We start from the raw sequence: 14,941 nt of genomic DNA, 5'->3' as shown, positions 1-14,941 counted from the left end.
GCTCACGCTTTACACACATGGTGAGGATCACAGTATGAGGATCAGATGAACTCACGTTGAGCTCACGCTTTACACACATGGTGAGGATCACAGTATGAGGATCAGATGAGCTCACGTTGAGCTCACGCTTTACACACATGCTGAGGATCACAGTATGAGGATCAGATGAACTCACGTTGAGCTCACGCTTTACACACATGGTGAGGATCACAGTATGAGGATCAGATGAGCTCACGTTGAGCTCACGCTTTACACACATGGTGAGGATCACAGTATGAGGATCAGATGAGCTCACGTTGAGCTCACGCTTTACACACATGGTGAGGATCACAGTATGAGGATCAGATGAACTCACGTTGAGCTCACGCTTTACACACATGCTGAGAATCACGGTATGAGGATCAGATGAACTCACGTTGAGCTCACGCTTTACACACATGGTGAGGAATCACGGTATGAGGATCAGATGAGCTCACGTTGAGCTCACGCTTTACACACATGGTGAGGATCACAGTATGAGGATCAGATGAACTCACGTTGAGCTCACGCTTTACACACATGGTGAGGATCACAGTATGAGGATCAGATGAACTCACGTTGAGCTCACGCTTTACACACATGCTGAGGATCACAGTATGAGGATCAGATGAGCTCACGTTGAGCTCACGCTTTACACACATGGTGAGGATCACAGTATGAGGATCAGATGAGCTCACGTTGAGCTCACGCTTTACACACATGGTGAGGATCACAGTATGAGGATCAGATGAACTCACGTTGAGCTCACGCTTTACACACATGCTGAGAATCACGGTATGAGGATCAGATGAACTCACGTTGAGCTCACGCTTTACACACATGGTGAGAATCACGGTATGAGGATCAGATGAACTCACGTTGAGCTCACGTTTTACACACATGGTGAGGATCACAGTATGAGGATCAGATGAGCTCACTTGAGCTCACGCTTTACACACAAGGTGAGGATCACAGTATGAGGATCAGATGAACTCACGTTGAGCTCACGCTTTACACACATGGTGAGAATCACAGTATGAGGATCAGATGAACTCACGTTGAGCTCACGCTTTACACACATGCTAAGAATCACGGTATGAGGATCAGATGAACTCACGTTGAGCTCACGCTTTACACACATGCTGAGAATCACGGTATGAGGATCAGATGAACTCACGTTGAGCTCACGCTTCACACACATGGTGAGGATCACGGTATGAGGATCAGATGAGCTCACGTTGAGCTCACGCTTTACACACATGGTGAGGATCACAGTATGAGGATTGTGTGATGTCACTGTGATCATCGCATGATCTCACGTGTTGACTGTGTTGCATATATGAACCAAAAACCTGTTGTGTGAAATATGATACTGAACAAAAACACATACTATATACATTTTGTACATATATTTTCTACACAAGTTTGAATGTGCTTTTGTTGAGTAACTTATTTCATAGATACAGACATATACCCATACACAAACCATGTAAAAAAATCTATGTAGCCTATGTTGACCTAAAACTGTCAGGGTTCCAGGCCTGTAGCCACTTCACACTAAAAACAGTCCTCTGGAACAAGCAGAGATAAGATTCCATGCAAACAACCTCTCCACACAAGTAGCTTAAAAGTAGCTTTCACACACAGAAACAAGTTTAGTCTTAATGACGCTGACCAGAGATCTCGGAGATACAAGGCATCAGAAAGATTAGCTGGGCAAACAGAAAGAACAAAACTAACAACTAACCAGGACAACAAAGCGACAAAACACACTAGCAATTAAAAGGTGAAAAAGTAGAAATAGGAACAAACAAAATTAACGAATCTACGCTGTACGAATGCTGTAAGCTGTAAGTGCTTGCCCGGCCGATCAGTTAAAAAGAAAACCAAAATAAATAAAAAAATACATGCAGGAGAAGAGACAGATGAAACCTGCATCCATGTTTTTAAAACCTACCTAACCAGCATATGCTGTTTTTTTTTTTCAACAGGGCAAGTGGTCATGATGTGTTTAAAAGCTGCCTGTGACCTAAGCAAAGAATTTATTAAAAAAGTCACTCCATCTAAATATTCACAACAAACACTTTTTCAACATGAAACCAAGAAATGAGACCTGCACTTTCACTGCCTCTCCCTGCAGCCTCTTAATTCTGACTTTGAAACTCAAACCTATTTGCAATTTAACTCAAGTAAGTTAAAAACATATAGACGCCAGTTTTCTTATGGAATAATAATAAATAAATAAAAATAGTAACAGATTTTTCATCTCACAATTCTGACTTATCTATACATCTATAACTTACAATTCTATATATCTTGCATTAAAAAAAATGTAAAAAGAAGGAAATGGACATTTGGACATGCTTTTGATTTGGTTGCTATTACTCATTTTTTATTGCTAAGATAGTTTCAGTTTCAGTTTCAGCATGAGTAGTCACATATGAGTCACACAGACCATAAACCACAGACGTTTCATAGGTTACAGACCATATATGTAAAGGCTCATTTGCATACTTTCTAAAACTTTTTAAAATGTTGTAATCCACAATTACTTCACAGTATTTGCGTGTTAGCTTTAAATGTTGCCAGCAAATGTATGATATCAAATAGCATTAGTTCCAACTGATAAATACGGTGCCCGCCAGGGGACATCTTCGGTTCACTTATGTTTGTCGTGGCCACGACATATAAACTCGTGGGAACGTGATATTATGTTGTGGCCACAAGATAATTCGTGGGAACGTCATATTAACTCGTGGGAACGTCATATTATGTCGTGGCCACGACAAACATAAGTGAACCGAAGGTGTCCCCTGGCGGGCACCGTAGATAAACACTAGAGGTCACCATCATTTCATTTATTACATGGACTTCAAACAATTTCAGAGGATTCACACAGCAGGCCTTCTTTTGGAAGAAACTTACAAGAGAGTTCAGGTACCCAGTCCACAAAGTCTTTCAACATTGTGCTAATTCACCCAAAACCTTTTCCTACATAACTTTGGTCTTGAATAAACAACTTTCTGAATATACTTTATATTTATTTGAATATACAGTAGAAATGTTCCAGACACCCCATGCACTCCTGCAGAGTTGTCACTCTTAAAGTCTTTTGTGTGCATGTCATTGCAAATGAAAGCATACTGCTTTTTTAAGCTGGTCCTTATCTGGTCATGAGCGGGTCATGTGCTGGTCCTAAGTTGGACCAGTTTAGGACCAGCACATGGCCAGCATCCATGTTTCAAAACCTTCCTAACCAGCATATGCTGTTTTTTTTTTTTCAACAGGGCATGTGGCCATGATGTGTTTAAATGCTGCCTGTGAGCTAAGCAAAGAATGTATAAACAAAGTCACTCCATCTAAATATTCACAACAAACACTTTTTCAACATAAAACCAAGAAATGAGACCTGCACTTTAACTGCCTCTCCCCACAGCCTCTTAATTTTGACTTTGAAACTCAAACCTATTTGCATATCTTTATTATCAGCTCTTATTGTAAGGTTTACAAATAAGCTCTGCAGTGTAGTGGCCTCTCTCAAAATTTAGAGAGCACTTGACAACCCAATGGCACAGCAACAGTTAACTCAAATTACTCAAGTAAGTTAAAAACATATAGAAGCCAGTTTTTAGATGGAATAATAAAAAAATTTAATTGATTTGTTTTATCTCACAATTCTATACATCTTGCGTAAATGAAATGTGAAAAGAAGTAAATGGAAATTTGGACATGCTTTTGATTTGGTTGCTATTGCTCATTTTTATTGCTAAAAAAGTTTCAGTTTCAGCATGACAAGTCATATATGAGTCACACAGACCATATATCACAAATGATTCTTAGTGTACTGTAGTGAATTTTACAGGAGACTCATCTCATTTTAACTTGGTCCACCTAGGGGCGCCAATTATGAAGTGAGTTCTGCTTTCGCCCACTAGAAAAGCGAAATAGTGTAGTGATGGGTACTCGCGTCACAGATGACGTAATGATTCTTGGATCACATGTCACTTAATGTGTGGTAATGAGTACATCACGTAAGAAAGATTGGTGGGATATCTAGCTTGTAGAACCTCTCACTGTATTATCAACACAAGGAAGACACAAGTGTAATAAAATAAATTTATTAACAAATGATAGACAAGAGTAATCAACTATTAAATGAATACAATAAATGCAAAAGGAATAAAGTGCATAAGATGCATAAAATGTGATTCAGTTGGGTGTTACTATGTCATAGCTATGTTATCTTATGGAAAGATAAACTGTTGCTACTCTGATGCAAAATAAGGTTCTTCACCTTATTTGTTTCAAACAAATAAATGAGCTATTATTTGTTATCAACTGCAATCAGCTATACAATATCTAATGTAAATTAGAAAAATCATATACTGATAGTACACAACAATGCCAAGGTCTCTGGAAGAGGATTGGAAGTGATATTTACGTTCTCTGTGGTTGATTGAGCAGTCCGGTAGCGGTGAATTCTTCCACTGGTTGTGCTGGGAGCAGTCAGTGGGAAAAGGAGCAGGAATCCGTTTCGACAGCCTTGAGCATGAAGCGCTGTAGGATGCTGTTCTCCTGGAGCACCAAAGGGTCCTAAGATCTGGAACACGCAGATGTGGCCCTGGTGTAGGTGCTGAAGGCCCTTAGCTTGGAACACGCAAGCAAAGGTACCTGAAGTGAAGGTTTGCTTGCTGGAGCTCAACCTTGTTGCAAATGTCTGTTGGTCTTCTGCCTCTCTGGGCTAGAGACTCAGAACTTGTTCAATCCGCTTGGTCTCTCTCGGATGGAGACTTAGGACGTGCTGCATCTGTTGTTGCCTCGCTGGACGAAGACTCTGAACGTGGAAAATATCTCTTTCTTCACAGACAGAACGTGGTCGTATCTGCTGCTGCCTCAAAGCTGGAGACTTGAAGCGTGGAGCGTCTGTTTCTGTCTCTCTGGACAGTAGGCTCAGAATGGTTGTGTCTGTTAGTGTCTCTCTCTTGTGGAGCTGGAGACTCAGAATGGAGGTATCTGTTGCTGCCTTCCCAGTAACGGGCCGCAGACTCAGAAAGAAGTTTGATCTGTTACTGTCTCACCCTTGTAATGGGCCGCAGACTCTGAACTTTGTTGCTCTGTTAGTGTCTCTTCCTTCACAGGCCGCAGACTCAGAACTTTGTGTAACTGTTATGTCTTTCCCCGACGGGACTCAGACTCAGTACTTTGTTAGTGCTCTGTTAGTGTCTCACCCTGCTGGGCCTCAGACTCAGAACTTTGTTGCTCTGTTAGTGTCCCTTCCCCTACGGGACTCAGACTCAGAACTTAGTTGCTCTGTTAGTGTCCCTTCCTTCACAGGCCGCAGACTCAGAACTTTGTTGCTCTGTTAGTGTCTCTTCCTTCACAGGCCGCAGACTCAGAACTTTGTTGCTCTGTTAGTGTCTCTTCCTTCACAGGCCGCAGACTCAGAACTTAGTGTAACTGTTATGTCTTTCCCCGACGGGACTCAGACTCAGTACAAGGAGTGTCTTTTGGAGAGGTACCTATTATAACTTTCCGATGAGGAGGAGATTGCAATTTGGTGCTTCTCCATTTCCATGCTGTGATTGGTTGGTTCCATCAGAGCGGGGGACATGGGGTAGCCCACCCTTCTTTCCTCTTGTGGAAGTCATTTGCATAGTCCAAACACAAAGTTGAAAAAAGGTGCAATAATGTTTTACTGGTGCGTTTCTCATTTTCAAAAACACAATCAGAAAACATTTGGTCATGTAATGAACACATTAAGTCCAAACATGATGGGAAAAGATTGAACTGTCATGCATGCATTCATTTGTCCATTAACAGCTGAGTTTGTGTAAGATGTTGCACTACACATCGCTGTCAGTGAGAATACTTATTTCTCTGAATAAGTATAAGATGTGTGTGTTATGGTTCGCATCAGTTCAAGGTTTGAAAACATAGTTATGAATGGATTTGGATGGATCTTTGTGATCTCTCTTTGTTTCCCCCACTGCGTGCTGCGTCTGGAGATCCTAAGGAATTTTTATGGCCACCACAGGCCAAACCTTAGGAAACAGTATCAAGGTGGGTGAAGGGCAGAAACTGCGTCTTGACCAATAGGAAGTTCTGTTCTTCCTGGGTTTTTGTCCCAAAGGTCTCTTCTTGCCCTCTAAGAGGTGTCTGGCAGTTGTCCTGGCATCCTTATCTGATGGCGTTGGACAGTTTGCTTATGTTAGTCCACCAAGATCCAATCAAAATGTAGCAAACCTTTGTCCACTATTGTGGCCAGGGAGGGGCCCTCGCCATAAACTGGGCCCTGGAATGCGTGGTCCACTACAGTACCTTATATGTCAAGGCTCATTTGCATACATTCTAAAACGTTTTAAAAATGTTGTACTCCACAATTACTTCATAGTAATTGTATGTTAGCTTTAAATGGTTATTTTTGCCTTTCCAATGAGTTGCGAGCAAGTTTATGATACCAAATAGTATAGTTCTAAATGATCAACACTAGAGGTCACATGGACTTCAACCAATTTCAGAGGATTCACACAGCAGGCCTTCCTTTGGGGAAAAAATCTTACAAGACAGATCAGGTACCCAGTCCATAGTCTTTCAACATTGTGCTAAAATAATCAACTTTCTGAATATACTTCATGTTTATTTGAATATACAGTAAAAATGTATCAGTCACTCTTAAAGTCTTTTGTGTGCATGTCATTCCAAATCAAAGCATCTTGCTTTTTTCAAGCTGGTCCTTAGCTGGTCATGAGCTGGTTTAAGCTGGTCATGTGCTGGTCCTAAGATGGACCAGTTTAGGACCAGCACATGGCCAGCTAAGGACCATTTTAAACCAGATCATGACCAGTTAAGGACGATCTTAAACCAGCTAGGGACCATCTTAAACCAGCTCAAACCAACACCCATGCTTCAAAACCTACCCAACCAGCATATGCTGTTTTTTTCAACAGGGCAGATTTTTCAAATCAAAGCATCCTGCTTTGTCATAAAGAATGAGTTCAAAACAAGAGACAATCTTGTCTTGCCAGATTTTTTCTCAGATCAAGTACACAGATTAGCTCATAGATCTTTCACCTAGAATGTGTGCACATCTTACAGATTCCTTCAACACAGCATGTTAAGCAACTGCTGTTTTGACTTACTTTGTCAAAAATAGAATCTAACACAACCTGACAGTCTATTCAGTTAGAGTAGAGCTGGTCGTTTAATGATTACATACATACATTTGTGACTGTCATATACTTGAACTAGAGTGCATTGATAAGAAATGTGGTGTCTTACAGTAAGTTCACCACATCCTGAACCCACCCTCCCATTTGGATCCACCCAACTAAAACTGAAACCAAAGTTCTTTACAAAAGAGTTAATTTTTTTCTAAAGACTATTGGTGCCTTAAGACTCACAAGTAGGTAAGTTATATTAAAATGAAATACATTTTAGCTAAATTAAATACAGCTCTTTAAGATTTTGAAATGATGTAAAGAACTGAATTTGATAAAATATATGTAAACTTTTGATTTTTAGTTTTGAAAACTAAGTGCTTTAGTTACTGTGAATGCCATGGGGGACAATGGTTATGGCAATGGAATGCAGCAGCATCCTGGACGGCGAACATACATCATGTACCATGGCACTACAATGGAAAATGCACTGAGGATCCAGAATGAAGGATTCAGACGCTCTTCTGATGGCATGCTCGGTCCAGGAGTCTATGTGAGTCGGAGTAAAGATAAAGCTTCTCGTTACCCTTTGAATGGTAGAGAACAACGGCTGGCCATCCTCAAACTAAGGGTTCGAGTTGGAAAAGTAAAAAGAATTGATTGTCAGGGTCATCCCTTACAGAGAACCTGGCATCAGCATGGTTATGATACTGCTTGGGTCCCTGCAAACTGTGGAATGGTACAAAGTGGATTAGAAGAGGACTGTGTTTACGATCCGAGCCGGATCAAGGTTCTAGAGATTATTCCAAACTAAGATGCTTGCACCTTTGCCAGCTTTTTTATGACCTAAATTGTAATGGAAATACATTGCAGATATGTTTAATTAGATAGGATATGGTTTATATGTAAAAACGTTGTTTAAGTGAATTAATCAATCGATCATTCATAAAATATAAAAGAAATAAGCATAGTTTTGTACTTGTATGTCAGTGTAAGTCAGCTTTTATTTATAAAACACATTTAAAAACATCAGATGTTGCTGGACAATTTAAGAATGTAGTTTTTAAACTTATTGCACAATCAGTTGACAGTGAGACTTTGCATTTCTCTTATCAGTTCCTCAGTTTCAGGTTTACTGTACTGATAAGCATTGCAGTGACGTGGGTCTCTAAAGCACTCAACAAGGTCATGATACTCAACAACTGTTAACATGAATTACTCAGTTGACTCTAAGTGTATAACTGCTACACAAAACAAATCTGAAAGTAGAATTGCGTTTTCGTTTGTATTGCAAAACAGGCAAATAAAACATATAATGTTACTATTATTACCAGTATTGTCATTGTTTTGTTGTTCTTATTGTATTTTTATTAGATTATTGTCAAAAAAGTAGAAATAAAATATGGAGAATGAAATCATACTTTTGGACATACTTTTGGTTTCTGATGCTTATTTTTAGTGCTATTAAAAACTTTGTACATACAGTATGTCTTTTGTAAGTTTCAATTTCAGTATCTGTCACATAGAGCATTGGGGGTTTCCAGACTACATACATAGCCTACAGGCTCATACAATGAATAAATAAATAAATACGTAAGTAAATAAATAAATAAACAGTCAAGCCTGAAATTATTCATACCCCTGGTATTCTGACTTAAATTACTTTTTTTTTTTTGGACCGGAAATGACACAGGCTTCTCCCAAAAGATGATAAGACAATGTAAAAGAGGCATCATTGTGAAAAAAAAAAATTTCTCAGCTTTTATTTACATTTGAACAAAAAGTGGCATGTCCAAAATTATTCATATTTGCAAACTGTCACAGTCTAAACAGGTGGAAAACAGAAGCTCTCTGCTGTTGGTTTGTGGACAGTCATGGCTAAGACAAAGGAGCTCAATGAGGACCTGCTGCTGTGCATTGTGGCTGCTCACAAGTCCGGAAAGGGCTATAAGACCATATTTTAATGTTTTGAAGTTCCAGTGGCTACAGTGAAAAGTATTATTAAAAAAATAAAAAAAGTTTCCATTCTCAGAGGATGTGGTCGAAAGCCAAAAGTGACACCTGTGCTGGCCAGGAGGATAGTGAGAGAGGTAAAAAAGAATCCAAGGATCACCACCAAGGCCATCCTGATGAATCTGGGCTCTGCTGGTGGCAACATCTCAGACAGTCCAACGGACACTGCACACCACCTCTCTAGATAATGCACACAAAAGCCTGCTTGGCATTCGCAAATGCACTAACCCTAACCCTAACCCTAACCTAACCCTAACCCTAACCCTAACACTCATCTGGACAAAGAAGAAGACTTCTGGTCTTCTGTTTTATGGTCAGATGAAACAAAAATTGAATTGTTTGGCCACAATGATGTAGCCTTCATTTGGCATAAAAAAGAAGAAGCCTTTAACCCTAAGAAAACCATCCCTACTGTCAAACATGGGGGTGGGAACCTAATGTTTTGGGGTGTTTTTCAGCTGGTGGACCAGAGAACCTAATCACAGTAAATGGCACCATGAAAAAGGAGCAATACATCAAAGTTCTCAACAACAATATCATGCAGTCTGAAGAGAAACTTGGTTTTGGGCACCAGTGAACATTTCAACCCAAAACACACAGCAAAAGTGGTGAAGAAATGTTTAGCAAAAACAGAAACATTAATGTTTTTCAGTGGCCCAGCCAGAGTCCTGACATAAATCCATTGATCAATTGAGAATCTGTGGAGTGAGCTAAAGATCAGGGTGATGGTAAGGAGACCCTCAAATCTGGAAGAGTTGGAGCTCATCGCTAAAGATGAATGGGCAAAAATACCAGTGGAGACATGCAGAAAGCTGGTCAGCAATTATAGGAAGCGTTTAATTGCTGTAATAGCCAATAAAGGCTTTTCTATTGATTATTGAGAAGGGTATGGATACTTTTAGACATGCCACGTTTTGTTCAAATGTAAATAAAAGATGAGTAATATTTTTTTCCACAATGATCCCTCTTGTACATCATCTTATTATCTTCTGGGAGACGTCTGTGCCATTTCTAATAAAAAAACCTTCCTGGTTGAATAAAAGTAACTTTAAGTCAGAATTTGCCAGGGTTATAAATAATTTTGGGCTTGACTGTATATGTATATGTCTTGGGTTCATGCACCAACTTACAAGACAAAAATTACATTTAAGTGAGGAGTTTATTTTAGAGGGTACAATGCTTGGTATTTAATCATCTAAACAAATTGTGAAGATGTCAACGAGTCAAATGATAATTCAAATCAAAGTACTGAGAAGCTTGTTTTGTACATTTTTCCTGTTAAATTCCCATGAAATTATGTGATCAGTTATAGCAAGTACTGTCACATGCTATGGTTTTTCCAAAGAGAAACTATTTTGGATCAAATCAGTGAGGGGGAAAAAATCCACATTTGTTGTAACTGACAAGTTTTGAAAACTGAATGGACTACTTGGTAATACTTCACTTAATAACAGGAACTACTTCTGTAATTATTCTTATCTACTGTACAGCACCCATTATGTTTTTAAAGCCCTATTTTTTCCATTAAATTGTTATATAATTTTTAGAGTAACACCACCCATCTCAAAAGGTGAAACTGAAAGTACACAGAGTTCATAGATGAATTCTTTCCACTTTTATGACTCAGGCTCCTATATGAAACAATTTAATCCCTGAATAACTTAAGGAAACTACAGTCTGTATTACGTTTGACCTAAACAGCAATAAAATAATCTATTTATGAAATAAATAAAATAATGAAACATCATAAAGCTACAGGGAATACTGAAATACTTTGGTCAGTCTTTCTACTACATCAGTATTTCACAATATATATATTCAAAATTATAAATAAAACCTATGTATGGAGTATGTTTTACAAGAAAATTCTATATACTGTTTTTTTTTTTTTTTTTTTTAAATTTCATATTTAACTCAATCTTTTTAACTCAATAAAATAATATATTCATAAAATAAATAAAATAATAGAATATCATAAAGCTGCAGGGAATACTGAATTACTTTGGTCAGTCTTTCTACTACAACTGTTTGCTAATGTGTAATCTGAGGGTGCAAAAAAAATCAAAATATTGAGTAAATCGCCTTTAAAATTGTCCAAATGAAGATCTTTGCACATCCCTCTATGGTACTCATTATGTTCTAACAGGAAATATTTTTTTCACAAGTTTTTATTACATCAAATAGCTTCAATTGCACAAATATTGATTGTTGTCTACTGTACAGCACCCATTATGTTTTTGAAGCCCTGTTATTTTTTCCTTAAATAGTTACACAATTTTAAAAGAGTAACACCACCCATCTCAAAAGGGGAAACTGAAAGTACACAGAGTTTATAGATGAATTCTTTGCAATTTCATGACCCCTGTATGAAACCATTTGATCCCTCAATAACTTAAGAAAACTACAATCTGTATTACGTTTGACCTGAACAGCTATAAAATAATATATTTATGAAATAAATTAAATAATGAAAAATAATTCAAAATTGTAAATAAAACTTGTGTATGAAGTATGTTTTACAAGAAAATACTATTTCTTTTTTTTTTTCATTGTTTTACTTGTTGTGCAATCTTTACTTGCTTGTTTAGTGTATTCAAAAGTTTTTCAAATTAAGGACTGGCTTATTAGAATTAGAATGAATAATTAGTATCTAAAAGATTATACTGTATATGAACTGAAAATCTGAACAAATGTGAATAACAACAGGTCTTCTGTTATTAAAGAGAGAGTTTGCCCAAAAAAAAGAAAATTGTGTCATCATTTACTCACGCTCTTTTCGTTGTAAACCTGTTTGGCCACAAGTGTTCAAGTTTCAAAAGTGTTCCTATGTCCACGAAATGGCAGCACCGTCTAAAACCTGAAAATTTTAAAATAATAAATGTGAATGGACGTTTTTAGAATTTGTGTCAATAATTAGTTAACTTTTTCTTTTTATGTTTCATTTTACATTTAAATATGTGACCCTAGACCACAAAACAAATTATTAGGGCCAATTTCTAAAATTTATATATAAAATTTATATATCATCTGAAAGCTGAATAAATAAGCTTTCCATTGATGTATGGTTTCTTAGGATAGGACAATATTAGCCGAGATACAGCAATTTGCTAATGTGTAATCTGAAGGTGCAAAAAAAATCGAAATATTGAGAAAATCGCCTTTAAAGTTGTCCAAATGACATTCTTAGCAATGCATATTACTAATCCAAAATTAAGTTTGATATATTTACAGAAGGAAATTTACAAAATATCTTCATAGAACACAATCTTTACAATCTTTCTGATTTTTGGCATAAAAGAAAAAAAATAATTCTGACCTATACAGTGAATCTTTGGCAATTGTTACAAATATACACATTCTTACGACTGGTTTTTGTGGTCCAGGGTGACATATGTACATTTTTATTTAATCACCACAGCATTTAATCTGAAATCTGGTGGAAATTACATTGTTGTAAGGACCACATACACTCTTAAAAATAAAGGTGCTTCACGATGCCATAGAAGAACCATTTTGTCTGAATGGTTCCATAAAGAACCTTTAACATCTAAAGAACCTTCGCAAAAGGTTCTTTGCGGCAAATGAGGTTCTTCAGATTATAAAAAGGTAAGCAAGAAATGGTTCTTTAAAGAACCTTTGACTGAATGGTTCTTTGTGAAACCAAAAATGGTTCTTCTGTGGCATCACTTGAAGAAACTTTTGAAGCACCTTTATTTTTAAGAGTGTAGACCACCATTGACACTCCAACGTTGCAAAGTTGTATTTAAAATATTTGAAATTTTTGCTGCTCTGCTGTACTCCATTACGCACAGCACTGTTTATTTTTTTGGGATGACAAAAAGTTTAAAAAAGGTTAAATTTTTAGGCTACCTCTTACAGCATTCGTCAGTGTCAAAAATGATTGAGAAGGCCAATCAAATCAAAGCTGTGTCATTGCAATTCTAAGCATTCTGCTTTGTCAGCAAGAATGAGAGTTCAAAAAAAGAAAAATCAATCTTGTCTTGCCAGATTTTTTTTTTTTTTCGTTTTGGGTTGAATGATTTGATTTGTTGTTGCTTTTCATGCAGGCTTTAGTTAGCTTTTCTTTTCTTTCTTTTTTTTTGTTAGGTGGTAACATGCTTTAATTCTTCAAAAAAAAAAAAGTTTCATTCAGTGTTGCCAACACATGTCTTACATAGCTAGTTGAGCGACTGCTGTTTTGACTTCTTTCAGAATCAATCACAGACTATTGAGTGGGTAAGTCCAATTAAAATTAAATGAATTTTATTAATTTGAGATCAATTAAATAGAGTTCCTTTCTTCATAAAATTCTGCATGTTTTAAGCATACTACATAATTTGATGTAGTAGGATGATTCATGTACTGTGTATTTGCTCATACAGTATTCAAGTGTATTCACCTTACAGTATTCTTTGGTAAATACTCAAATATTTTTTTATCCCAAATATACTTCAATGATTATTCTATATGTGAACCTTTCAAAGCGATCTAACTACTGTGAATGCCATGGGAAATGGCACTGGAAAACAGAAGGAGCTGTGTCCTGGAACATACATCATGTACCACGGTACTACAGCGAACAATGCATTGAAGATTAAAAAGTATGGATTTAGACCATCTTTTGATGGCATGCTCGGTCGTGGTGTTTACTTAAGTCGGAGTAAAAAGAAAGCATCTCGTTACCCTCTGGTTTGTGGAATTGGAGAACAACCGGTAATTCTTAAAGTAGAAGTTCGAGTGGGAAAAGTGAAAAGGATTGATTATCAAGGTCATCCCTTACAGAAAACCTGGCATCAGTATGGTTATGACACTGCTTGGGTCCCCCCGAACTGTGGAATGGTACCGAGTGGATTAGAAGAGGACTGTGTTTATGATCCAAGCAGGATCAAGGTTATAGACATTACTATAAACCAAAGAAAATGCTAGAAATCTTGCCAGCATTATTTCGGCACCTGATTTTTTTAGTTACCAAAGTTATATGGTAAATGCTCTTCTACATTGAATGAATGAATAAATGAATTAATCATTCATTAAGTAAAATTTAAAAATACTTCTGCATGAGAAACTCCTCAGGTCACATATGAGTCACACACTAATCAGGGAAGTTATTGCAGCTTTGGGTTTTCCCAACTAAAGACTTATACTTACAAACATTTGAGACAAAGGTGAAACGTTAGTGAGGACTTCCTCATTTTCGAGGTTACTTGTAATGTTTGGTATTTAAGCATCACAGAAAATTGTGAAAAAAGATTTACAGTAGGCCCGGTTTCACAGACAGGGCTTAGACTAAGCCAGGATTAGCAGATAGTTCAATTAGGATATTTAAGTAATTTTTATAAACATGCTTAGAAAAAAAAATGCACAGTATAGCTGCAATACAAAAGAAAAACTTTACTAAATTTATTAAGATTTTTTTTTCTAAAATGTTCTAAAATTTGAGTACACAACTTACACATAATTTTGCTTAACTGTTAGTACACAACTTACATATAAGCTTTTCTTTTGTTATGAAACCATACTGCAAATGAACCTACTACTAGCTATATTTATTACCTATATACTTACTATATTTCTAGCACTTTTTTCTTTACACAGTTTTATACAGCAAATAATTCAGATAATTATTTTGTATTTTTCTCTTAATGGATTTCCTTGTAACTTCCTTGTACTGTCACACGCAAACTAACAAAGAGGAACCATCCCTAAGGCAAAAATAAACTTGTTTTTTTCTTGCAAAAATTGTACAGACTGTC

At 37.0% G+C, this 14,941-nt stretch overlaps 1 protein-coding gene across 1 annotated transcript; it reads left to right on the top strand.

The window, feature by feature from the left end:
- The first annotated feature begins 7,419 nt into the window (after positions 1 to 7,419).
- On the top strand, positions 7,420 to 14,114 carry LOC141317109 (uncharacterized). Its single transcript, XM_073832922.1, has 2 exons — positions 7,420 to 7,987; positions 13,681 to 14,114. The coding sequence occupies exons 1-2, from the start codon at positions 7,576 to 7,578 to the stop codon at positions 14,112 to 14,114; spliced, it is 846 nt and encodes a 281-aa protein (XP_073689023.1). The 5' UTR covers positions 7,420 to 7,575.
- Positions 14,115 to 14,941: the final 827 nt, after the last annotated feature.

This window comes from Garra rufa, unplaced genomic scaffold (genome assembly GCF_049309525.1).
Source record: "Garra rufa unplaced genomic scaffold, GarRuf1.0 hap1_unplaced_343, whole genome shotgun sequence".
Classification (NCBI taxonomy): domain Eukaryota; kingdom Metazoa; phylum Chordata; class Actinopteri; order Cypriniformes; family Cyprinidae; genus Garra; species Garra rufa.
This window is presented reverse-complemented; position numbering and strand designations above follow the sequence as displayed.